Here is a 24491-nt window from a genome sequence, read left to right on the forward strand (position 1 = left end):
GCCGCACGGTCGTCTTGACAAAGACTCAACTATAAAATGAATTTAGCTGAATTCCTAGGAATGTACAGTAGATCTGACCTGTAGTATCGTACAGTGACTTCTTCGCTTCCACTGTTAACGGAGGATTTAAAAGAAGGAAGTGTAGGAAATGTCACAGAAAAATAACAAAAAAAAAAATCCCAACAAATTAGTGTGAAAGTTAAAAGCATGACCTTTAAAATGTCAAAGCCTATAAACTGAAGCTTTAGTTCTGTATATGGCTGTTAGAAAAGGAAATGGTTTCTATTGTTTGGTAACAATTTACAGTGAAATCTGATATTTCCTTCATTTATAACCTCCTCTCATTCAGGCTGTGTCCACAGCTGCTCTACACACTTTCCTGAACCGTCGAGTTGGATTTATCTTCCAGGGGGGTGCTTTCGGCCGCGGAAGGAGGTGGAGCCGATGCCGGCGCTGCTACCAGCGGGACCTTCTCCTTCACCGGCGAGGCGGGGAGCGCCACGTCGGCGCTGGCCCCGGCTGGAGGGTCCTCACCAGATGAGGAGGCGGGAGGCTGGGTGCTGCCGAAGCTGCGGGCGATCTCGTCAAACGTCTTGCCCTTTGTCTCTGGGACTTTAATGAAGGTGAAGATGAAGAAGATGATTAGGAAGGCGGTGAAGATGAGGAAGACCCAAGGCCCACACCACTCCTAAGGAGCGACAGGAGAGGAGAGTCAGGATTCACATCGTCAGAGCTTTAGGAGCATGAGCAGGCAGGAAAACAGCAAATAAATGTGGTGGAAAGTAAATAAATACATGAATAATTTGATGGTACTTCTGTTCTACTTGGCTATTTCCATTTTGATACTTGTACCCCACATTTTATTACTGCACCACATTTACTTCAAGAGACTTTATATTCAAAACCAGAATGAGGAGCTTATAAACTATGGTTTTACCATCTCAGATTTAACTGGTGACACTGTACTTTTACTTTTTATAGTTAAGTACATTTTACTGCTAATACTTTTGCACTTTTACCTAAGTAAAATTTTAAGTGCAGGGCGATTACTTCAGTAGTATTTTTCTATTCTGGAACTGCTATTTAAGATTTAAGCATTTATTTCTACCACTGTGGAAGTCAAGACAGCCGAAAAAACAGAAGGCTATGAAAACTGAATCCAGACCAGGTCCTAACCAGTCCAGACCAGGACGATCACCCCTCCCTTACCGCGAGTTTGGGAAAGCTCATTCCAACCAGGAAGTTGGCCGTCCAATTGCAGCAGCCGGCCACAGCCATGGCCGCCGGGCGGGGCCCTTGGGAGAAGAGCTCGGCCACAATGAACCATGGGATTGGACCGGGGCCCAGCTCAAACATAGCCACAAACAGCATGACAGCCATGATGGCCACGTAGCTCATAGCAGGAGTGTCTTTTTGCTGAGACAGAGAGACATTTTTGTCATGAAAAAATATTTCGATTTAATGATCATCTAATGGTCAGTGACAGCATCTGTCTGTGAGTACACAGCTGTTCCACAATCACACACCACCTTGAACAGCAGCAACCTCTGTTGATTCAAAACAAATGAAGTAGTAACACCTTGTGGCAAAAGACGTAACTGCACACGGTGTAGGATCATCACAACAACGATGATGTGCAATGTGAAAAAAATGTTCCTCACAATAATGAACCCAGAGAAATATCACCCTGGTGCTTTAGCTTCTTTTGGCTAAGTGTTTTTGGCTTGATGGCCTCACTACTTTACTGTTTTGGTGCATTTGCCCTTGTGAATCACTGTGTATGTCTCATTTTGATAAGTGCTACATAAATAAAACATAAGTCAAACAGTGCACGGTGTGTGTCCAGTGTCCCTCCTATAGTTCTGAACTCACCAGCAGCAGGGAGACCGCCATGATCAGAGCGCTGACCGCCATCCCCCCCAACCCCAGGAGGTGCAGAGTCCTTCTTCCCGCCTTCTCCACCAGGAAGAGCTGGAGGACAGAGACGACAGAGACGGGAGGGAGTGATGCGCTGCTACACAAAAACGTGCAGGAACGGGGACAAACACACCGACTGACTCACCGAGACAACAGTGAAGACGGTGTTGACGACTCCAGCTCCGATGGTGGCGTAGATGGGCTGTTTCACACCAGCTGATTCAAAGATCCCTGTGGAGTAGTAGAACACCTGACGGGGGGGGGGGGGGACATGCAGGATGTCAAATATTTTATAATCTTATCAATATTTAACTGAAATAATAGTTTGGAGTTGGTGCTGTGAATTACCCAGGATTCTGTGCCGTTTTCACTAACACTAACAATCCTCAAACTGTTTCCTGCAGATGCATTCACTGTAAAAATCCAGAGGGACTTTTTAGTTGTTGCTTAGTGGAAATTTAGGATCCTCTTTCACATTATGAATACTTGGGGGGGGGTCCAAGACCAGAGACCCATGGGGGTCAATCAAATGACTATAAAAAGAAAATCGATACAAACAACAACAACAAAAAAAAATCAATAAGAAGAGACAGAAAATAAACCTATAGACAAAATGACTACAGACATATACGTAAAAACAAAAACATGTAAGATGGGTGACCGCAAAATGATCAAATATAAGTAATAACAACAATAATAATAGTCCCAGCAGTGTGGACAGTAGGGGCCTTCTGCATGTCTGTGCCCAGGGGCCCATGGTCTCATAATCCCTCTGTGACTGAGGTTCAGGCAAACATCTAATAATAATAATAACACAATAATAATAAATAACAAACCCAGCTGTGCATAACGCATCAGCACAAACTGCAGCCTGATCAGCTGAACCCCGACCATAACGATGAACCTGCCCCTGTTTGCGACTCACAGCATTGATTCCTGACAGCTGCTGGGAGAGCTGCAGCATGATGGCGATGAGGAGAGGCTGTCGGTACGACGCCGAGCGGAAAAGCTCAAGGATGGTCACCTTCTTCTCCTTGGCCATCTTAGCGCTCTCCTCCTTCATCTCCTGCAGGTCCTTACTCACGTCCTCGCTCCCGCGCAGACGCACCAGAGCTGTCGGCACAACGGAAACTTTTTGCTTTGGCACGCACACGGAGAGGAAAATAAAACGTTTGGAGGTGGATGAGCCACGTGCTCAACAGGGGCCACAACCTTCTGACTGTTTAAGGGCCCTTCTCTCATTTGCAGAATCAGCAGTAGGATGCCAGGAAGGGTAGCAGAATAGTAGTACTAGCAGTAGTAGCACTAGAAATACTAGTAGCAGTAGTAATAGTATTAAATGATGTGGTACCAGCAGCGGCAGTAGAAGCAGTAATTGAATTACTATCTATGCAGTAGGAGTCACAGCAGTAGAACTCAGTAATAGCAACAGTTTTGGAGTAGTAGCAGTTACAGTGTCAGTAGTAGTGTGAGTTTGGTAAGTTCATGTAGTAGCAGGTAGAAGTGGTACTTGAATAGTCCTAAGAGTATAGGTGAGGGCAGGAGAAACAACAGTAGTTGTAGTAATCTTTTTGTAGTAGTGGTAACAGTAATAATTTTAGTAGAAACTGTATTATTAGTAGTAAAGGCAGTACTGTAGTACTCTCAAGAGTCAGACAGCAGCAGTATTATATGCAGTAGTAATAGTAGCAGGTAAAGCAAAGTAAGGTTAGCACTAACTGTAGAAGTACTGAAGTAGTGATAGTAGTAGAACTGCAGTAGTTGTATTAGTGGGAGTAGTACTATAAGTAGTAGTACTGCAGTCAGCGTGTACCTTTGCGAGCCTGCTCCTCTTGTTTGAGGTTGATGAGCAGGAAACGAGGACTCTCAGGGCAGAAAGGCAGCAACATGCACTGCAGCACAGCAGGGGCCACAGTGAGGGCCAGCAGCAGGGGCCACAGCTTGTCTGAGCCCAGCAGAGACTCCAGGCCAAAGACCTAAACACCAGAGAGACAGAAATTCAATCAGCAGCCGCAGCCTGTCAGGAACACATGCGTAACTACATTAGAGGAGCTCCATGTTTCACAGACGAAGATTTCTGCCTCGTAATTTGGTAAATTTGAGGCTTTTTGGAAAATCTGCCGCTGACCTGAGCGATCAGGATGCCCACCACCACACCAAGCTGGTGCAGGGTGCCGAAGGCTCCTCGGAGGGGAGTGGGCGACACCTCGCCCACGTACATGGGAGTGAGACCGGTGAAGAGGCCGCAGAACAGGCCGATGACCAGACGACCGGCGATCACCATCTCATAGGAGGAGCAGATGGTGGAGAAGCCCATGAGGAGGCCGCCGATCACCGCCAGAGTGTTCACCAGGAACATGGAGCGACGCCTGAGGGAGGAGACGAGGAGACAACTTTGACGTTTGACACATTTATAGCTCTCCAACACACATTTCTTTAGTCGGACAACAAGAGCAAACTAAATCTGCACCCGCTCCTTCCTGTGTTTACACCAGGCAGTCGACGTTAGAGTGGTATCAATATTTTCTCTCAGAGAGAAAATGAAATAAGATTCTGAACACAGAGTACAAAGAGCTTGTGGTGTGATGAGCAGGGAAATGAAAGGAGAACTGTGGGGAGCATTAGGGCCGAGCAGGGAACTCAAACACGCTTCATAAACTCCAGAAACCACTTCTGACCGCTCAGACGAACCACAGAGGAAGTACAATAGCACAGAAATGCTGCAGACTGGGACTCAGTAAGTAATAAGTAAGTTATGTTCAACAACAGACACAACAAATTTCATGTCCCACCTGCCAAAGCGGTTGGCCATGACGCCAACACTGAAGGAGCCCACCATGCCGCCCACACTAAAGATGGCGACCGCAACGCTCCAGACGATGGTACAGATGCCCGGGCTGATGGACTCGCCGTAACGCTCCACCCAGGTAGCATTGAAGAAAGACCGCAGTTTCTGAAGTTAGGGACATGTGGATAGAAAGATGAAAGGAGGAGAAGAAAGGTCTCTGGTCAAACCTCATTAGTGTTTCTAAACAGAGATAGAAGATTTAGAGGTGCTGGAAAACATATTCCTGCCAGATGTGTCCTGCTGTGTGCAGGCTGGGCTGCATTATTATTATTATATTATACCCAGAATGAGGTTTAGCTGCACATACAAAGCCAATTTAAACACACGGTGAAGATGTTTGAATCTAGTTATCTCAACGCAGCTCCTCTCCGACCTAAAGGAGCCAAATTAAATTCCCCTGTAGTGCCTGATTACTTCTGTGCACATTTACGACTCAGCAGATAAACCTGTTCAGCAAACCAGACTAAGATCCAACCGGCGTCCACAGGAAGCTGACTCTTCTTAAGGGAGAATTTGTTTATACAGTCGATTCTCTAGCACTTGAAGTACACATGCAGTGATTCGGTTTACCAAACCATAGTGCAGATAAATAAAAGAAATAATATGCTGTAATAAAGAGTGATGACTACACCACATTTGTTACTGTGTAAGGTGTGAATCACTTATTGGTAGAAACCTACTGCAGTAACAGGAGACGTAAGAGGACTGAGTGGTGTTTGTGTTACAGATGCTAAAACGTAAAGTCGCCCTGCATAACCACAAAGTGTGAGACTCGTCACCAACCTGCTCTGGAGCGTTGATGACTCCTGTGTTGTAACCGAACTGCAGCGAGCCGATGACGGCGGTGGCCAGAGAGAACAGGAGATAACCTGTTACCTGCTTTTCCTGCAGGGAGGAAGAAGAGGAGAGAGCGGAGGGAAGACGAGAGGAAGAGTGGACAAAGTAAATGGAGATGAATGTGGAAAGGTAAAGCGTGGTGGAGGAAGGAGACGAAGAGAGAAAATACATAATAAATCTGAAACGTGAGCTCATAATGGATTTTCAATCACTGGCAGACAGATGCAATAAAACTGTAGCGGTGACGCCAGACTGCTGAGTGACACAGTGACACACGTACATGATACACAATCAGCTCAGGGATCAAACTGTGAAGTCACGGCCTCACTACACACATGAATACACACATGCCACACGCTACTATCACAGCTCTCGCTTCATCTTCCAAAGTCAAATGTGACTAAATATCATGTAAAATGACTGTAGAACTCAAAAACACAACACGACATACCAAACACTGTGGATATTTAGTGGATTTGTGTAAAGCTGTGAGCACAGCAGGGCACCGTCTCTGTAATCTTGTTGTTTTTCTTTCCTGAACATAATCGGCTAAATGCAGATGAAATTCAATACTGAGGCATCCACGTGCTCGTGCATCTGTGTAATCACATCAGTGTGAGCATTAAAGGAGTCGCCGCTGTCGTCGTGACGATCGGATGTTATAACGTCTGACCCTCGAGCCTCCATCAGTCAGCTGATCACACACGTTTTTTCCTTTTCTTAAAAACGTTCAATGATAATCAACTGTTCTGTATAATACAGCACATTTCACAGCATCAGTCTGTCCATTTCCTTATTTTCTAAACTGCTCATCCCATTCAGGGCCATGTGGGGCTGAACACCTATCCCATCATGCAGTGGGAGGGACGTTGGGCATCATGAAGATTTCTTCAGTTTGCTCTGCACGTTTTCTTTACTCTTATTTACTGCACAGCGACCAGAGGTCAGTAAAGGTCATTGTTTATCAAACACCTGTGGATCGGCTGCACAGGACAGATTCCGGTCAAGTTGGAGAAACTAGGCCACTGTGTCTTTGTTCCTGCTGATGCCAGTAATTCAGCCCAGCCAGTAATAAAGACACTCGCTGCTGACGCAGCAGATGTGCTGCTGCTGTTTGAGACCGGGCCTCAGGTGATCCTCTGCCCTTGGTGCAACAATATCAGAGAAAGGTCACATAATATTAGCAGAGACTGCGCTTTTCTAGATTCATTTCAGCCAGATGGGTGTTGGCTACACACGACCAATCGGAGCAAGAAAGAGAAACCAGCACGGGAAATGATTTGAAGGTCAAAGCGGACTTGAGTTAAGCTGCTGAGAAGCTCAGGAGAATTTCTTTTAGATCCTACAGCTGATGCATTTAGCTAATAGTCAGAGCATCAGTAAGACGTCGGATCAGCAACCTCTGAGCACCGTCATGTGTGTAGAATAGTTCTCGAAGAAGGTCAGGGAACGATTGTAGTGTTGGTTAAATATAAGAGACTGGACTCTAAACCAAAACCCTGATCTCTCTCGAGTGTTTTTGGTTCCTCACTCCGACCACAGACTTGGACGCAGGGTGTAAAACACCTTGACAGCAGCGTGGTATAAATATTTCATTAAAGAGCCTTTTTAACCTCGGATGCACTCAGGGAGGAATGATCAATTTAGCCCATTATGGATTTAGCCCATGATGTCACACTGCACCTTTCCAAACCAACCAAAACACACAGAAGAATCTATGAAGCCTTTTTTAGGTTAGTGTCCATTTGGAAACATGCTCCAACTGTTCATTACAGGTCTGTTGTTGGTCCAGTCCTGCTCCTGCACCAGAGAGACGCTGCTGGATCATCAGTGTGTGTCTCAGACACTGGATGAGTCTTCCTCAGCAACAGTGGCGTCGTAAATCACCAGGAACTCAGGTTTTCAGACGGACTTGTGGCTTCTCCTTTGGTATGTATTCATGAGAACCAACTTCTTAGGAAGGGAAAACTAAATATTGGCACTGAATATTGCATAACGAGCCAGTTTTCAACCTTTAAGACAACATCCAACTCCTCTGCTATAATAATATCATGTCCCCATTACTTTGAGTACCGTTCAGTTACTGGTGGACCCTCCTTTAAAAACATGATGCTGGTTCTTTCCAGCTCTCAAGGTTAATGAAGTCTGTTCTTCAGTCAACATCCATCTCACTGTTCTGACGCTTCCCTTCGTTTGTGTACGTTCCCTGGAGGATTTAGAGACATTTAAGAACAATCAATAATGTGGAGAGAACCCATGCACAGTGAAAACCACAGCCTGTCTCTGGGTGTGTCCGCAAACGGACGGGGGTTTGACTGCTGCTGTTTGGCTTTGAGGCATCTAAAATCTCCAGTCTTCAAATTATTTTTATTTCCACCAATGATTATTTTAAAAGTCGATATGTATCATTGACCAAACAACAGCAGTCAAAGACGCTGGATCCTCGAAATGTTCCCAACTGATCAGCTACAGGTGTGGTGTTGAAAGCTTCAAATACAAAGAAAAGGCTCCATCATCTGTCTGAAATAATCAACATCAATGAACTGAGGCAGAAAGCAAAGAGCCCAGAGAGCAGCTCAGGACCAAAACGAAGCTGATGTGGCGTCTCAGAAAACTGCAACTGCAACCTCTATCAACAGCATAACGCACACACACACACACACACACACACACACACACACACACACACACACTCACACACACACACACACACACACACACACACACACACACACACACACACACACACACACACACACACACACACACACACACACACTCCCTGCTATATTTGCCCTGGATTTCTTTCTCCTTCACCGACTGTGTCCATCTCTGGCTTTTTACCGAGTCACCGTGACTCAGTAGAAACTGAAATGCCTCAGACGAGTATCAATACCAAGTTCGTGCAGACCAAACACCAACACGGCTGCTCTTTAATTACACTCTGACATTAGGGATTAAAATTGTGACCTGATCAGAACCAGAATCTCAGTTTAATCTTTAATGTGCCCTTGTGTTTAATAAAGTAGAGCAGGGGGAACAGAAGAGTCTTGGATAAATTAAGTTTCATCAGGAGTTAAAACACTCTGAACAAGCAGCAGGCAAACTTGTGTGTTATTAGCTGTTATTTATTTATTTATTCATTCTTTGCTGAACAGATGCTGCGTTACTATGGCAACCAGCGTGGCACTGACAGCATGTGATTACGCTCCTCAGACACACGCAAATCCGTCCTGATGCCTTGTACGTGGCTGGTCCCTCGTACTGCGGCGCCTCACTGGAAAACAGAAGCCTCATGTATAAAAGCTGAAGCTCATCCACCAGCGCCCATATCGCTCCCTCACCCCCGCCTGCTCTCCTTCATCTCCATGGCAACAGCCTGGAGGTGACAGTTTTATTGACACAGGCCCAGAGTGATCACGGCGCAGCACACATGCAGCACGGTGTAATAAACCAGAGTGACCCTGCTGCTGATGTACGGAAACCTGCGTCACGTGGGCGTGGACAGATTTAGCCCCGAGCAAATGAAGCTCAGATTCAAACCGAGAATAAGTTGGACGCGTTGATCTGTTTAGGGCGAGTTCAACACAAAACAGGATCTCAGCACGAGGGGTCCCACAGGGTTTGGGCTGGTCAGTGTCTCTGAGTGAGCCACGAGAGCTGCGTGCCGAGTCTCAGCTCGACAGGACCCCCTTCAGGGACTATACTGGACTATACTGTACTGACTCATGCATGAAGTGACACACACACACACACACGCATGACTTCACTCATCACGCAACTGTAACAGTGAGGTCACAGTTTGTTCACCATTGAATTTAAATTTTTGTTTCCTACACACACGGTTGGGACACGGAAAAATATGTAACTACAAATGTGCTTTTCTTCAGAAACCAATTTCAAGCCTTTTATTTTGAAGAAATCTTGTTGTTTCTCTGGTGATAAGTCTGATTTCTTGTCCACCATCAGATCCTGTAACACTCTCCATTAACTCTGGCTAATGATTTCCTTCATTCCCCTTTAAGCGAGCCCCAGAGGGTGGGCGTGGACAGGCTGCATTCATCTGTGGCCTAAATGTGACGGCAAAGACAAAGACCAGTGTTTCCTTGTCGTGGAGCTGCAAGGCATTCTGGTCCACTTTCCGCTCAAACACCACATGTTTATTGTAGGTGCATGAGGAGTGATCTCGTTTTATATGTGTTTGGAGAAGAAACTGACCCAAAAATACAACTTCAGCCAAAAGTGACAGAACAGCGACCTGCCGAACTACACAACTACTGAAAACCACACACACACACACACACACACACACACACAGAACATGATGCTGAACAGATGTGCAGCGCTCACAGGTGAGTCACTGTTGTTATGGCAGATTCATACACATCTCCCACGCTGCTCTGCTTAGACTGACTTTACATAGAAACATAACACATCTATTATTCAGAAGTCCATGGCCTCTGAGGTGGCAGGGCCAGATGTTTTTATGCATGTTGTCTTATTAAAGACTGGAGCTCTGCAGTGAGAAAAGCACTTGCCTGTCCCTCCATCTTCCGAAGTCTTTGTACTCTCAAACTGAAGGCTGCACAGACGAGCTGAGAGCTGATCTTCAGGTGGTGCTTAAACGCGTCGCAGGTCCCGCCCGCCGGGGATGTAAGCTGCAGAAAAGTGAACGAACCTCATTAGGCGCTGTCCATGGTACCAGCAGGACACGACCGCTCATTTTTCCCCTCAGAAACCCAATCACTAATAATCAGTGACATGCAGGTTACTCAGCAAATGAGAAGCTGTAAGAGACGCAGGGGAAGTGACTCACCTTCTCTGTGCCTGTAAAGTCAAACTGGTCAAACTGGAGGGTGCAGTAGGTTTTCCCACCCCCGGATGGTTAAAAAAAGATCCCAATCCGTGCAGCAGCTGCACAAACCGGATAATAACTTGACACTCACCTGTCGTGACTACCGGACAGCAGGGCCTCCCTCCTTTCCTCTTATACCTCGTCTCATCCAGGAGCTGCGAGAAGAACCGCACGTAACCGCTTTTGTTTTTTCTCTCTCCGTCTTTTCCATCAACCAATAAAAAACGAGAATGCTGGGATGCCGTGCCGTGGCTCCACCCACCTGCTTTGACGTGAAGTCCGTGACTCTTGTGCATCGTCACCGCATCCCGTGAGGCGAGGCGGCGTCCGTGTCCTATTATGGTTGCAGCCTTTATTCGGTTAGTTGGTCAGGTCAGTTGACGAAGGCGTGGACGCATGCGCAGGAGGAGGCTCCCTGATGGTCGTGATGATTGTAACGCTGCCCCCTTCCCCGGTGTCCTCCTCGCCTTCCCATGATGCCTCGCTGGTGACCTTGACGCTGCGGATGCTGATGCTGATGCGACGGGTCCAGCCCAGAGGATGCTGCGCTTGTCCAATGAGCATTTTTCGCTTCTTCTTCTGAAAGTGGAGACAAAGACAAACCAGTAACAGCTGATCACTTCCCATATTAGTCTGAAATAAACCCCAGAGTGAACCAGTGCACACGCTGCAGTGTTATACATAGTACACATTCAGCTACAACTTTAGTACATTGCAGACACGTATAAAAACATTTTTGCAGCTTCATTTAATAAACTGTAAAAGCCCATTTGGTAGAAGTTAAAGCTGTGAGTCAGACAGAACAATCACTTTATCAGTTTAAAGGTGCAGAGCAACAAGTGAAGGCCATTATATACAGTGTGGAATCCATTCCTCCCAGTTTGCCCAGTGAGTTCACCCTCACCCTCACGTTCACATTAACATCTGAGAAACAGAACCAGAAAACAAACCAAAACAAAAGGCTTTCATCGCTGACCCTTCCCCTCCAGACAAAGACTGGTTATTATCCATTGTAACAAATGAGGGATCAATAATATATATATTATAGATAGATTCTTTAATCAGCCCCCATTGGGGGGGGGGGGGGGTTACCCAGAATATTCAGTTATGATACAGGAACTACGGCTGAGACCAGAAGGTTTTACCTCCAAGGTCACCAGAGTGTGACGTGGGTTTTCTCCAGGTTTCCTCTGACTTTCTTCAAAATCATACATCGATCAGTTTTCTGCTTTTTTTGTTTCTCTAAAGTAATAAAAACATTAAATTCTAAACCAACATGTGCGACCTCTGTCATTTGAATGAAACCATCCAGTTTTGGGTTATTTAAAGACTTTCACTGGGTTTTTACATGATCATATTTCTCCTTTGAACAGTTTCCATTTTAACATCTAATAAGAAACAAGCTCAAACTCAGTGTTGCTGTATCTTCAAACCTGCTCCTTTATTTTCACTATGACTGTGTGTGGTCGTTAACTTTTCCATTGGAAAGTCAATCAAAGGTCAGAAAACTAGTACGAAAGGCCACAAAATAAGGGGTAGGGGCCTTTCACACGTCTTTGCCCTGGGGCCCATTGTCCTATAATCCATCCATCCGTGAATCTATCTGGGTCACTGGTATGGAGACGTGTTTACTGTAGCATACCCAGCTGATGGGGCCTGGGCTCTTGTAGACCCTCTGGTACCACTGGCAGGGAGCTGTGTCCTGGTCTTTGGCCGACAGAGCTTTGTTAGTCTGCTGAGACACAGAGAGAGACACAGAGAGAGGGATGAGCTCCGGCATGTGTCTAAATCAGAGACTATATTTCCTCCATCGACCAAAAAGCGAAACGAAGCTGAAATATGATGAAGGATCAATATGTTGGAAATGAAACTGCATTTCAGACACTAGAAACTGTTCATGACGGTCAAATATGAACCGGGCCCTCAGTCCTGGTCCCTGAAGCGCCGCTCGCTCTCAGAGCATGTCGGGAAAGACGCACGGTCCTTTTGTTTTAAAGGTAACACCGCCACCTGCTGGACACACAAGGTCGGTGCAACTCCAGTCTGGACCGATGCTGTGCAGGTGATCAGTAAAAACTGTGACTAAGTTGACTAGAGATTCACTGACTCTTCTCCAACAGCAATGAGGTTGATGTTTCAGGTTGATGACGGCGGAGTCTCGAATGAGGGTCAGTGTAACACGTTTCCTTTCATTTTCCACTGCTCTCACTGCAGATGTTTATCAGTGAGTTAGAACATCTGGAGGTGAACCAGCTGTTCTCAGGCTCTTGTGCTCAAAAGCTGCAGAGATCAGGATAAACATTCATTTTAAAATGGTGATGTGATATTTATTTAGGAGATGATACCTTCTGTAGTTTCAAAAACAAACACACTATAACACCATAAATTGCTTTCTCTTAAGTTTTTAATTAACCTCGTCTGTGTTCAATTATGTTTTATTTGTATGATTTCACTTTTTGAAATGTAAATGTTAAACCACATGGAGCCACGTGCCTGCACTGGTCCTTACCAGCAACATGTGATTAAACCTCAGAAATAGAGGTGAGTGTCTGGTGGCTTGTCACTTGTCCCTGTTTAACCCTGCACCTCCTCCTCCTCCTCCTCTTACTGCCGGTCATTACTCACTGTGGTCCCCCTGTCCACCCCTGAACCCCGTCAGCACCACTGCTCCTCAGCCTGAGCCAATCTGAGCCTCTGGATGTTTTTTCATAGAAGCACCTGAGAAAAATGTCAGATTATGTCACTATTTTATCAAGTTAAGCCTCATCTCCCACAGAGGTGGTGTGATTTCACCTCCACGTCTAACAAAATGAGGAAAGCAAAGTCTGCTACAAGTACAGTAAAACAGTGAAAGACTAAACCTCGGATGACCTTCTAGGCAGCGACCGCTCCTGCAGATGTCTCCACATTTCATGAAGCTCTAAAATCTATTCTTAACTTCTTTCACTGACGGTGTGTGTGTGTGTGTGTGTGTGTTGAAATCCTGATGGCTGATATTTCAGGAAGCATTTACAACTGGGCAGAACAGCATATATCATCAATGAGCTTCCATGGAAAACACATAAATACTAAGAAAAGGCAGAGAGTCTGAAGTAGTGGACTATAAGAACATGGAAGGACTTAAGGACTGAAATATCTAATGACAACTGTGTTTGATCAGTCTGTGAAAAATAACAGGACAGAGTGTGTGTGTGTGTGTGTGTGTTCACCTGCAAGTCCACTGTCCTGACTATCTCCACACTGCCCCCTAGTGCCATGCAGCGGTACTGCCTGCTGGTCCAGTCGGCCTTGTCCGGACTGAACAAACATTTCTGCTCCAGCAGCGTCAGGCCTGCAGGACACGGTCTCCGTCTGAGCAGCGAGAAGAAGAAGAAGAGAAAAGGACACGGCTGAAATAACTTTTCCTCAGGGTTTGTTTTAATCAGCTCCAAGCTCTGTGTGACCTTTTCTCAACAGAAATTAAATTTTCCATCTGTAACCCAAAATGATTGTTTCTTGCCCTTTTATGCTTGAACTGCTGTTGAACTGTTGAATCATAAAATGCTTCTATAAGCTCAAACGTGTAGAAACACATCAAAAGTAAACAGCAGTTTTCTTTGGAATAGGTCATGTGACAATAAAAATGAAACCACTATATTTTAACCAATATGTATAATTCAGATATTTGTGTTGGATCTACAATATCAATATTTCCTGTAAAACAAAAACAAACTGTATTTTAAGAGTGAAAGCTCAGAGTAATACATGTAATACTGCAGTTTCAGTTACAGACCTAAAAGTGGACACAGTTTACACAGTCGTCCCACAGCTGTAGGACTGTGTTTCCTTGTGTTTCCATCTGCAGATCCATGGAAGTTAACTCTTAAAACAATTGCAAACACAAAGTCACAATAAAAACAGGTAATTTCTCTGCAATGCTTTAATACGCTTCAGTGTATTAAAGTCAAACTATCCCCTGTGTTGTTTTCAATCCCACTTTTAAAACACTCAAAGCACAAAACGGCTAATTAATAAAATTTGAATGGAAACAATATTCAGGTTATTACTACATATATTCAAAGAAAAGCAGGATTTTTTTTCAAGAATTATTTGAAATAGTTTTATTCAAAATCCTGAAATATTCACAAATATTTGACAACTTCATAGATTTCCTCTTTCAAGTTTTACAGTTAGTAGTTTTTGGCTTACACATGAGGGAGGGGACTGTTGACTGGACATACTGTAATACTTTTTATATTTACAGCCAGAGACACAAGAATAAACAAGACAAAGACACTATTAAACTCTCAAATGTACACCGAAGGCGAGGATAAGCAAAATACTTCTGCATATTGTTGTATTTCTTATTTTTACGTGTCGTATGTCAGAGTACAAACTACGCAGTTTGGTAGTAGGACGAGGTTTATGGACAAAACTCTACGTAACAAAGAAGAAGAAGAAGAAGAAGAAGAAGAAACATCACGTGCATTTGGCCCACTATGACGAGAAGAAAACAGGAGCATGGTTTCAAAGTGCTGCTCGTCTTGGCATCACAGTCGAAGGAACAGTCCGGAGATATTTACAGCTGTATAGTGCGAAATATTTCCGGTCACCATGGCAACAACAGATACTCCCGTTTACTATGAATAAAGAGCGTACACAACAGAGGATGAAGTCTGACCCTAACCCAGAGGGAGGAGGGCTAGAACAAACAAAGCAGCACGTGGCCAAAGGAGCGGACAGAGTGAATATGTTGTTATTTCCAGTGGCAGAAATATTAGAATAAATCCACATAATCATTAGAAACAGACTAATACATGTCATTCACATGTGCAAAAACCTCTTTTGATATAAAAACATTGAAAGTACAAGCTACATCTGTTTCACTGCTTTATCTCATCTGAGCATCTGTGAGAGAGAGTGTGTGTGTGTGTGTGTGTGTGTGTGTGTGTGTGTGTGTGTGTGTGTGTGTGTGTGTGTGTGTGTGTGTGTGTGTGTGTCTGCCGTGTGGTTTGAGCTGGTTGGAAATAGGCAGGATCAGATCAGGTGTCACCAGGCAAATCCACCGTAAGCCACCGGTCGCTGAGGAGACATGAGTTAACATGCAGTGAAGGTGGCATGTGGCTGTCATGTGACAGACATCTCTAACGTTTGAAGCATCACTACTCTTTGTGTAGTTTTCTTTCTACAAAAAGCATTTAGAGTTTTCAATATGAAATACTAATATAAAACAATCTGCAAAGTCCAAACCAACAACATGAGGTTGTACTAACTTATAAAAAGTCCTGGAGCCGTTCCATCATCATCTTTGTCTGCATGAAATAATAAACGTATTTAAGTGTCGGTACCGACGACTCGGATCATCATGTGGCTCCATTTGAAAGTGTCTCTCCGCCTGTAAAGCCAAGTTTTCACCCAGTTCCACTCGGTGCAGGTGAGCCAGTGGCGACAGGCAGCCTTTGGAGAAATCCCCTTGTGTGTCTGGGATCTCTCAGAGCAAATCCACAGCCCTGCGCTCTCTGGAGCCGACAAAGTCATCCTGCTGAGAGCGTGAGAGCGAGAAAGCGAGGTGGAGAAGGCAGAAGGATCGGACAGGAATGGCAAAAAAGACAGAAGAAGGAAAGCAGCTCCTCGCTTTACCTGTTTGCCTGTGGCTGAAAAACCACAGTACGGTTTGAAATGAAATACTCCATGATGGGTCCTGGATTCTTCAGAATATTTTCCTTCTCTCCGGCCGATACGTGTGTTCAGTCAGTTATGGAGGAATGATGATCATGTCGGGGAGGTCCAGGGTCAGTCCTTTAGTGGCAGGGGTCAAACGGGGTCTCTGAGAGCCCCCCATGGAGCTCCACTGACTCCTCCGACCAGGACATGACATCACCCACCAGGTGACCGCCGCAGGTCGCCTGGCTGTAGATCTCGTTGGGCGTCAGGACTCTGGACCAGAACTGGAGATCAGACAAATCTCCCATGAAGGACTGAGTGACGTCAAAGTGGCCTCCCATCATGTCCTGTGGAGTCAAGAAGACCGAAAATCTTAACGGATGACACACCACACACACACAGCACTTTATTAATCCCACATTATTGATAACTTTATTGATCCCCTAAGGTGCTATGATAACGAAAAAGGAAACTAAAGTGAAATAAACTTGTAAAACATGGAGCAAATAGTATAAAATAAGTAGAGAGAATGAATAATACATAAATAAAGACATACCTGCTCCTGGCCCAGGATGAAGGTGCCTCCTGGTTTGATGGGGTGCCAGGCCGACAGGTTCTGACCCGAGCCTTTCTTCACTCCATCCTGGTAGGCCTCCCAGACTCCGTCGCGTGTCGTCCACGTCACACACACGTGGTGCCACTTCCCGTCTGTCATTGTTATGGGCAATGTCACAGCCTAAACACACACAGGCCAGGACAGGTAAGAACAAGTCCACAAGTCCTTCAGAGACGAAGACCGGGTTCTCCACTCTTTAGGACGTCTGACACAGTTGATGAAAGGATCTTCCTGCCTCTTTATAATGAGCTGCACACACCTGCATTACTGATTTAATCTGAATGATCCGTTTTAGATTCATATGTGGTGGATGAGTTACTTCAATAACACTTATTAAAACAGCCGTTGGTAACAAAACCTTGTATTCATGGATGAAGAGACTCAGCCTGTGATACGTTAGTGGGATAATTGGATAATTGAGCCCTGGCCCGACCTCACACTCTCAGATATGTTATTGTGGTGCAGGAGTGAAGGCAAAGGCACAGACTCCACCTGAATCACTGAGAACAGGTGTTTTTATTTTTGCTGTACTGTGGTAGTGGTAGTAGTATAATGGGAATGTCCTCCTGCCAGTTCATCCATCTATACACCAGGAAAGAACTGAAATTCACCTGCATCCTGAAGATCATTTAACCGAGTCACTGATCAGTTTGTCGACTGCCAAGTGACTTACAGAAAACAAACATGGCCGTTTATCCCTCCTGGTAATGTCACTCCCACAGACAATTAGGCCTGTCAGTTAAGATAATTAGATTAATTGGCTTGTTTGCTGAGCTCACTGCACACAGTACTGGGGCAAGGAAAGGAAAAAGACAGACATTTATCTTCCGTTTAGAGGGGAAAGGTATCAGCAGTTCGAGGAATGAAAGATTAGGGGGCTAATGGAATAATTAAATAATGTGTATGTCACTGTGCGTACAGGTTAATGTCTTGTTCTCTCACACACACACACACACACACTAGAAGAAAAACTCTTGGTTGTCAGTTTCAGCGACGTTGTCATATGAGTCAGTGTCATGTGACATTTGACACTAAACCCGGGCCAGTTCCGTCCGATGACAAAGATCATGAGGGGGTGTTGATGATGACCAGCCAGGAAACACGAAACAAACGCCCCCTCAGCTCACACACTTTCAGCAAAACATAATAGATGACACACAGATCCACATCAGGATACGCCACCGTCACACTCACACACTCACTAATGCATGTCAGCACTTATTTGGCCGCTGATTGGCACGTCCCAGCCACCGTAGCTTGGCTTGTCCTACCCTTCCTGTCTGCAGGGTGACACTGGCGTCATGTGAGATGACATTATCTGTTGCAGCTGATATGTTTTGGAAGTTATATATGTCCTTCTCCTCCCACCGGACAGGTTCTGAGAACAAACTAAGCAACCTTTTGACTGGAAGATCCCTTTTCTTATTCCTTATTAAACCAGTATAAACCAGCGCTTCCTGTAGTGACCACGTGCCACCGTAAGAATTTTATTTGTTCAAATCTGGATTTTTAAACTCAGCGACTCACACTGTGTGACATGCCGATGTGCCTCTTTGCTTTTACCTTGTCGCTGATGAGCAGCTCCATGGGGTTGCTGCCCCATTCGATGAGCACCAGCTCATTGGCCTGGCCCGGTATGGCATAGGAGAAAGGAGTGCCGAGCCCGGGACCCGCTCCCGCCTTCACCCACAGACAGATGGTCAGGGCGAAGATCTCGTTGACCACCGACCGCTTCATCCTGGCGTACATGTAGTTGGTTCTCATGGGGAAGTTGAGCAGGAAAGCACTGGGACTCTTTAGCTTCTTGTGGTTTCCTGGTGAGATGGAGAGTGACGTGTTCAGGTCCAAAATGTTTATCGTAGCTTTATAATAGTTTCAGTGACGTTACAACATCTAATTTGGCTGTTGTGATTGTTTACTTGTGATCTGATCCGCTAATACAACACTTTACTTAATGTTCACTTCTCATGAGGAGGCATTTTACACTTTTTACCTTTACTACAGTGCAGTACAGTAGGAGTATTCTAAGAAAATGTACTACATGAGCAGAGGAATAATGTCATTTTCAGTTTTTGATGGAATAAAGATATATAGATATAAACAAATGGGACTAGTCAGGTCGGAGCATTTGTCATGTGGTCAGAACAGGAAAGAAAACAACAGGAAGCGTTTACTAATCTGCAAAGGTCTTTCATTGTTTTATGCTATTTAGGAAAATATGTAGATTTTTCTGCGACTTTAATAGAAACATCACTGCTCGAGTTTCAGGTGGAAAACTACAGGTGAGTGTGGGTGCATGTGTATATGTGCGTGTAGGTGTGTGTGTGTGTGCGCGTACCGTGGTCACTGTTGCCATGGTGCAGCTGGCTCAGCACCGTCTCCAGCTTGTGCCCGCCGCCCTGCAGACTCGTCTCCTTGTTGCTGAGGGGTGGTCGCTGTGGGTGATGATCGTTGATGTGGTGGCTGTCATGATTGCTGTTGCCATGGAGGTTGCCATGGTGACTTTCATGGTGGCTGATACCATGGTGATATTCGTGGTGAGTGCCACCGGGGTTACTGTGGTGGCCATGGAGATGGTCGCCATGGTGGTCAGGGTGGTTGCTGTGATGGTTGCCATGGTGATCGTGATGTTGGCCATGGTGCCAGTTGTAGTGGTGGTCATAGTGGTGATCGTGATGGCGAGTACGATGTCCCTCGTGATGGTTGTACCGGTGGCTACCGTCGTGGCTGTTGTGATGGCTGTCATGGTGGTTGTCACGGTGACCTACACCATGGTGGTCGTCATGGTGGCCGTCAGGGTGGCCGTTGCCGTTGCGGGCATCATGGTGGTCAACGTGATGGCCGTTGCTGCGGTGGTCATCATGATGATCTCCATGGTGGTCGTTATGGTGACCGTAGTCATGGAGATCTTGGTAGTAGCCGTGCAGCTGCTCCTCCAGAGCGCTGATCTTCCGCTGCAGCAGTTCTCTCAGAGAGCTGGAGTAGGAGCTGGAAGAGTTCCTGGTCTGCAGACGCACAGAAAACACCAAGAACTCATGAACTGAAAGCAAAGAGGTCTCAACTCTGCTCCACTGGTTTCTGGAAAAACACGTGCTAATAATAAATTCATTCTAGTTTGATAACGGACACACTCTGCCTGCTGCTGGCTTGGCCTATTTTTTATTCATGATTATATACGTCTATGGAAAACATGCTCCATGCTCCTAAAAATAACATACATCCACTGTATGTTTGACACCAGTTTAATTTTCAGCAGGAAGTACTACTGTTTTACTGTACTACAGTGTAGTTCATCAATCTCATACCATCATCATCATTCACTGTCCAGCACTTATTTCCCATAATCCTTCTAGTAAAGATTCTAGAAAATAACATATCAAAATGATTAATTGGAAAACTGTGTCTTAGAAAGACTAAAGTGTAAAGAAAAGGACTCAGCAGACATAATATGATGCACAAACTGTACAGAGGCTGCTGATTATTGACAACTGTTAATTTGAAAGAGACAATTTCAGGTCTCCTCACTGAACCAGCTCTTCTGGAACTTTAACCACAACACAGGGTCTTGATCATCCAGGCTGAACTTTAATGTTTCAGTTTGTTAGCTCACGGTGTTATTCTGATGTGATACTGTTGAAAACTGAACTGATCAAACTTCCAAGGTCAAGAACTGGACTGATCAAAAGTTAAGAGACGCCTTTGCAGTAAATTCTGTGATATGCAGTGAATAAAGAATAATGATGGCTTGACATTTACAGCTGCAGGGGACTGGCTTCTTCCCCTCTCTTTAAGCCCTTCTTCATCTCCCTTGTTCATCCTCCTCTTCCTCAGCAGCAAATCCGGCTTTGTTCCCTGCCAGCGCACGCCATGATTAATAGCCTCGTCAGGGAGAATGAAGCTAATTGAAGGTGAGGCCGACCATCACCTTTCGGCACGCAGCCAGAGGCCTGTGGCATAGCCATCCTGTTAGAGGGGGGAGTGACTGAGGCTAAATCCTGGCTCCATGTCTGTTTTGTCTCACACCTCTGAGGGAGATTGAAGTGGCTTTTTGGCAACCCTTTGCCAGAGTGTAGTCAGAGCCCACCTGGACTGAAAATGAGCAGCAGGGTTTTAGTCTCGCAGTGTGACCCCAGCTTCATGAATATGTTGGAACAGAGGTGAAACAGCTGAGCCACATGTATTGACTTCTTAGTTTCTAGTTTAGAATATGCCTAAAACCCTCAAAAGACCACAATTGGATTTAAAACAAAGTCGACTTTCTGACCTTCCCATTTAGTTTGTCCAATCAATTTCAAAAATGTTTTAGTGGCTGAAGAACAGAAAATGTCCACTATTTCCAAGAGAAAAGCAAAGATGCATATCCTAAAAATAAACTCATGGGGAATCAGTAGTTCGTGTGTGAATTTAATCAGATTCCTCACCAAGTTTTAATTTCAGTGCTATTGATCTTCCGAACCTCTGAACATCTTTTGATTCTGCAAACCACCTTGACCTGGTTTCCACGGGTTCATATATGGGGCTTTATCCGTGTCCTTCCATCATGTGACGGTGGGACACAGGACATGTTTAAGCTCATGGGTGAGAGCTAATCAACTTAGAGCAGCTTCCTGTTTGAGTCCAGGCTTGGCCACTGATATCCAGGGGACAGATCGAGAGCCGGAACAGCTCAGAGAGGATATTAGCTTCCAGTGGCTCGGAGACCACTGACAAACAGCTGCGATATTAGATTTGTGGGTGGTGTGTGTCTGGTGTGTATCACTGGCGACTGGGTCGTGTGAACGACCTCAAACCTCTGTCTTACTTTTTATTGCAAAACTACAGGACTTCCACTTAAAGTAGCATCACTTTCCAACTTATAAAACATTTAACACTAAAACTAAAGTGTAACTTTAAGCAGTCAACAGTAGATTATAGTTAACGCCGTCTTCATGAATCAACCTTCGTACAGTATTTTTGCTGTGAACATCACTGGCAGCTAATTCTGCGGCTGAGCTTGTGACCCACAGTGACGCAAGATCCGACCTCAATTAAGTCAGTCATTCCACAGGCTTCTGGCTCCCTGCAGGCTGTTCAGCCTTTCATGCAGTCATGTTACAGAGCATGTTGAGAAGGTGCTTCATGTGGGGCAGAGATTACACACCGTTTACCCTTTTCATCTGAGTTTTAACTACACTGCAGCCATGTGGATGTGTCTGAGTCTGCCTGACTGATCCTTAAGGTATTGGAGAGTACATTTATTTAAAAAAAATCAAACAGACAGTAGGGGACCAGTGTACCAGAGAAAGACGAGAGGACTCTAATATTTAGCCAAGTCTCTACTCAGCCTGCAGCTGCAGTTCAAGTGAAACTCACCATGGTGTTCAGTGGTTCTGGCTGAGCCTACAACGCCCCACATTAGAAAAGCCAAGATATTTAGAATTGCTTGCTACCCTCGGTCTTGGGGCAAGATAAAGCTGATTATCATAGAAATGAAAAAGCAGAACCAACATACCAGATACAAGATATGAAGCAAACTGTCTGTATTTTGTTCCAGCTGAAGTGCATGTGATGGAGCTCCGTCTATTGGTACATGTCTTCTCTGAAAGATTTCTGCATTTAAGACAGAATGAACTCATAGTGGGTAATTCCCAGTAATGACACACTCACCTGCAAGTTCTCCAGCCGCTCCTTCAGGGACTGCAGGGTTTTGCCCGTCTGCTCTGGAGAGAAGGAGCTGTATTTGCTGTATGAGGAGCCCTTCCTGTTGTGGAGGTCGGGCCTGTGGCTGCTGTGGGAGTAGTGGTGATCGCTGCTGTGATACGCCGAAGGCCCGTGGTGTAAGGACGATGACGCGTGGTGGTTGCCGTGATGCCCGTGGTGGTCGTCGTGGTGGTTGTTGTGATGGATGTCGTGGTGGGTGTCATGGTGACCACTGCTATGGTGACTGCCAAAGCCCTCGCACAGTGTGAGCTTGGCGGTCAGCTCCCTGATGGTTTCCCGCTGGTCCAGGATGGTCTCCTTCTGCCTCACAAGGCTCTCGCGCAGGTGCAGAATGGTGGCTTTGGCCTCGTCAGACATCATGGCCCGCCGGCTGCTGCCATCGTGGCCGTTGTTCTTGCCGTTACTGCTAGGCCCATGGGGCACACTGGGTGGGGAAAAGCAGCTGGGGTCTGCGTCTGGGGGAATTGGTGTGCAGACAAATTTGGGGCTGATGCCATAGTCATATTCTACGCCTGGCAAGCTGCCTGCAGCTGCTGCACATGTCAGGAAGTAGTAGAAAATTAGAGAACGTAGGGGGAACAAGGGGAGGACACACCCCAGAGAAGCTCCAGCCCATTGTCGGTGCCTCACAGACAAAGGCATGAGGCTCAGAGGACTGATGTGTCGGACCATATCTGCTTCGAGTCCAGGTTAATCCTTAAAAAATAACAGTCCTTCCAGACTTTAGCTTTGCAGCGATGAACACCATGAATGGTGATCATTGGAGGTGGACTGGAAGGTGTCAGGGCAAAGCATGTCAACAATAAAACTGCAGATAAAATCTCCACATCAACACCTTTTAGGAACAAAGTCACAAACCATAAAGGAGTATTCCAAAAGCACACAGGTTCAGTCAGGCTCTCTAGCTGTTTGCCTTCAAAACGACCCTGCACTATCCCAAAAGGTTTCTTGGCTCCATGGTAAGATAATAAGCTGTGAGACCTTGGCTGACATACCCTGGTGGGTTCTTCCACTGTCTCAAGGATGAGGTGCTGGGCTGTGGCCAACCCGGTGATCTCTCTTGGATCCAAGGACCTCCTGTGTTCGACAACTGAGAATAATCCCTTCAACTTTGGCTTCTAACCACCCATCAGATCCCAGAGTGATCTTAGCTAAAGCACATGGACAGGAACGCTGTAGGAAGATGAAGAGAAACTGAGACTTAAATGAGGTTATTACTGAGTCTTTAAAGCATAAACAATTCACTTTACAGCCAATCAGAACAACACAAGCATTAAAGGAATGAGACAACAGGAATGTGTGGCCAGACTGAGATTTCAGAGAAAAGAAACTGGGTCGTGACTTAATAAAGAGACAATGCATGTATAAATAGATGTATCTGTCTATATGAACTGTATAAAGACTCAGGTACCCCAGTGATGACCTGCACTCTCAACAATTCGTCAGACTTTCTGATGTGCTGCAGGCAGGTAGACAGCACTGAGGGGGAGGCCGGCGGGGGCCCATCAAGGCTGCAACAGGCTGCAGTGTAATCAGATTACAGCCAATTAACACGCCCCCAAGCCATCAGCCCAGCAATTCACATAATAAACGCTGCTTTTTCAGGGGAACCGTGGGTGGGCCCGTGGAGCCCAGTCACTCACACCAGAGCCTCATGGATCAGTGTCGGAGCTCGTCCGCCCTCGGCCAGCGAGCCCATTAGCTACTCAGAGGCCTCACAGCGAGGGGAGTGAGAGTCGGGGGGGGGGGGCAGCAAACATTACGATGCTCGTGAAGCGATGAGGAACCTCAAACCAAAAGTACAAGTCTCTTGTTGTACATCGCTGCTCTCTTTAATGATATCAGGATGTAAACATCTTCCCAACACGAGTTCAAAACTGCTCCCTTGAATATTTTAGATATATACTGTGCATTATATTGTAACACTAATAGCAGTGGGCATATGTGGTTTTCATTTGAGGTTAGCTGTGCCCACGTGCACATTCCCCTCTGTCGAATTCTTGCTATGAGGTAACGTCTCAATATAAAGTAAATAATGTCTGTTTTCAACATAATGAAACTCTTCTGTTCTGTGG

At 45.6% G+C, this 24491-nt stretch overlaps 2 protein-coding genes across 2 annotated transcripts; both read right to left on the reverse strand.

Annotated features, from left to right (window-relative positions):
- Window positions 1-367: 367 nt before the first annotated feature.
- slc2a3a (solute carrier family 2 member 3a) lies at window positions 368-8432 on the reverse strand. Its single transcript, XM_026301047.1, has 10 exons — window positions 8424-8432; window positions 5549-5650; window positions 4710-4870; window positions 4046-4286; window positions 3731-3893; window positions 2843-3030; window positions 2063-2167; window positions 1873-1971; window positions 1210-1416; window positions 368-688 (listed from the first exon to the last, which is right to left on the reverse strand). The coding sequence occupies exons 1-10, from the start codon at window positions 8430-8432 to the stop codon at window positions 368-370; spliced, it is 1596 nt and encodes a 531-aa protein (XP_026156832.1).
- Window positions 8433-16113: 7681 nt separating this feature from the next.
- LOC113126309 (neuronal pentraxin-1) lies at window positions 16114-23088 on the reverse strand. Its single transcript, XM_026300282.1, has 5 exons — window positions 22363-23088; window positions 19055-19721; window positions 18280-18530; window positions 16657-16836; window positions 16114-16447 (listed from the first exon to the last, which is right to left on the reverse strand). Exons 1-5 carry the CDS (start codon window positions 23086-23088, stop codon window positions 16238-16240), a joined length of 2034 nt encoding a protein of 677 aa, XP_026156067.1. The 3' UTR covers window positions 16114-16237.
- Between the last annotated feature and the right edge of the window lie 1403 nt (window positions 23089-24491).

The sequence above is a fragment of the Mastacembelus armatus genome, chromosome 11 (genome assembly GCF_900324485.2).
Source record: "Mastacembelus armatus chromosome 11, fMasArm1.2, whole genome shotgun sequence".
Lineage (NCBI taxonomy): Eukaryota > Metazoa > Chordata > Actinopteri > Synbranchiformes > Mastacembelidae > Mastacembelus > Mastacembelus armatus.

Excerpts from the sequence above, each read along its gene's own strand:
- slc2a3a (XM_026301047.1), bottom strand. Across the intron at positions 4,871-5,548 it reads TCATCAACGCTCCAGAGCAG|AAACTGCGGTCTTTCTTCAA; the intron begins GTTGGTGACGAG and ends CCCTAACTTCAG. Across the intron at positions 689-1,209 it reads TGAGCTTTCCCAAACTCGCG|GAGTGGTGTGGGCCTTGGGT; the intron begins GTAAGGGAGGGG and ends GTCGCTCCTTAG.
- LOC113126309 (XM_026300282.1), bottom strand. The coding sequence starts at position 23,088 with ATGGTCCGACACATCAGTCCTCTGAGCCTCATGCCTTTGTCTGTGAGG. Across the intron at positions 19,722-22,362 it reads AGCGGCTGGAGAACTTGCAG|ACCAGGAACTCTTCCAGCTC; the intron begins GTGAGTGTGTCA and ends GTGCGTCTGCAG. Across the intron at positions 16,448-16,656 it reads TCATCCTGGGCCAGGAGCAG|GACATGATGGGAGGCCACTT; the intron begins GTATGTCTTTAT and ends TTGACTCCACAG.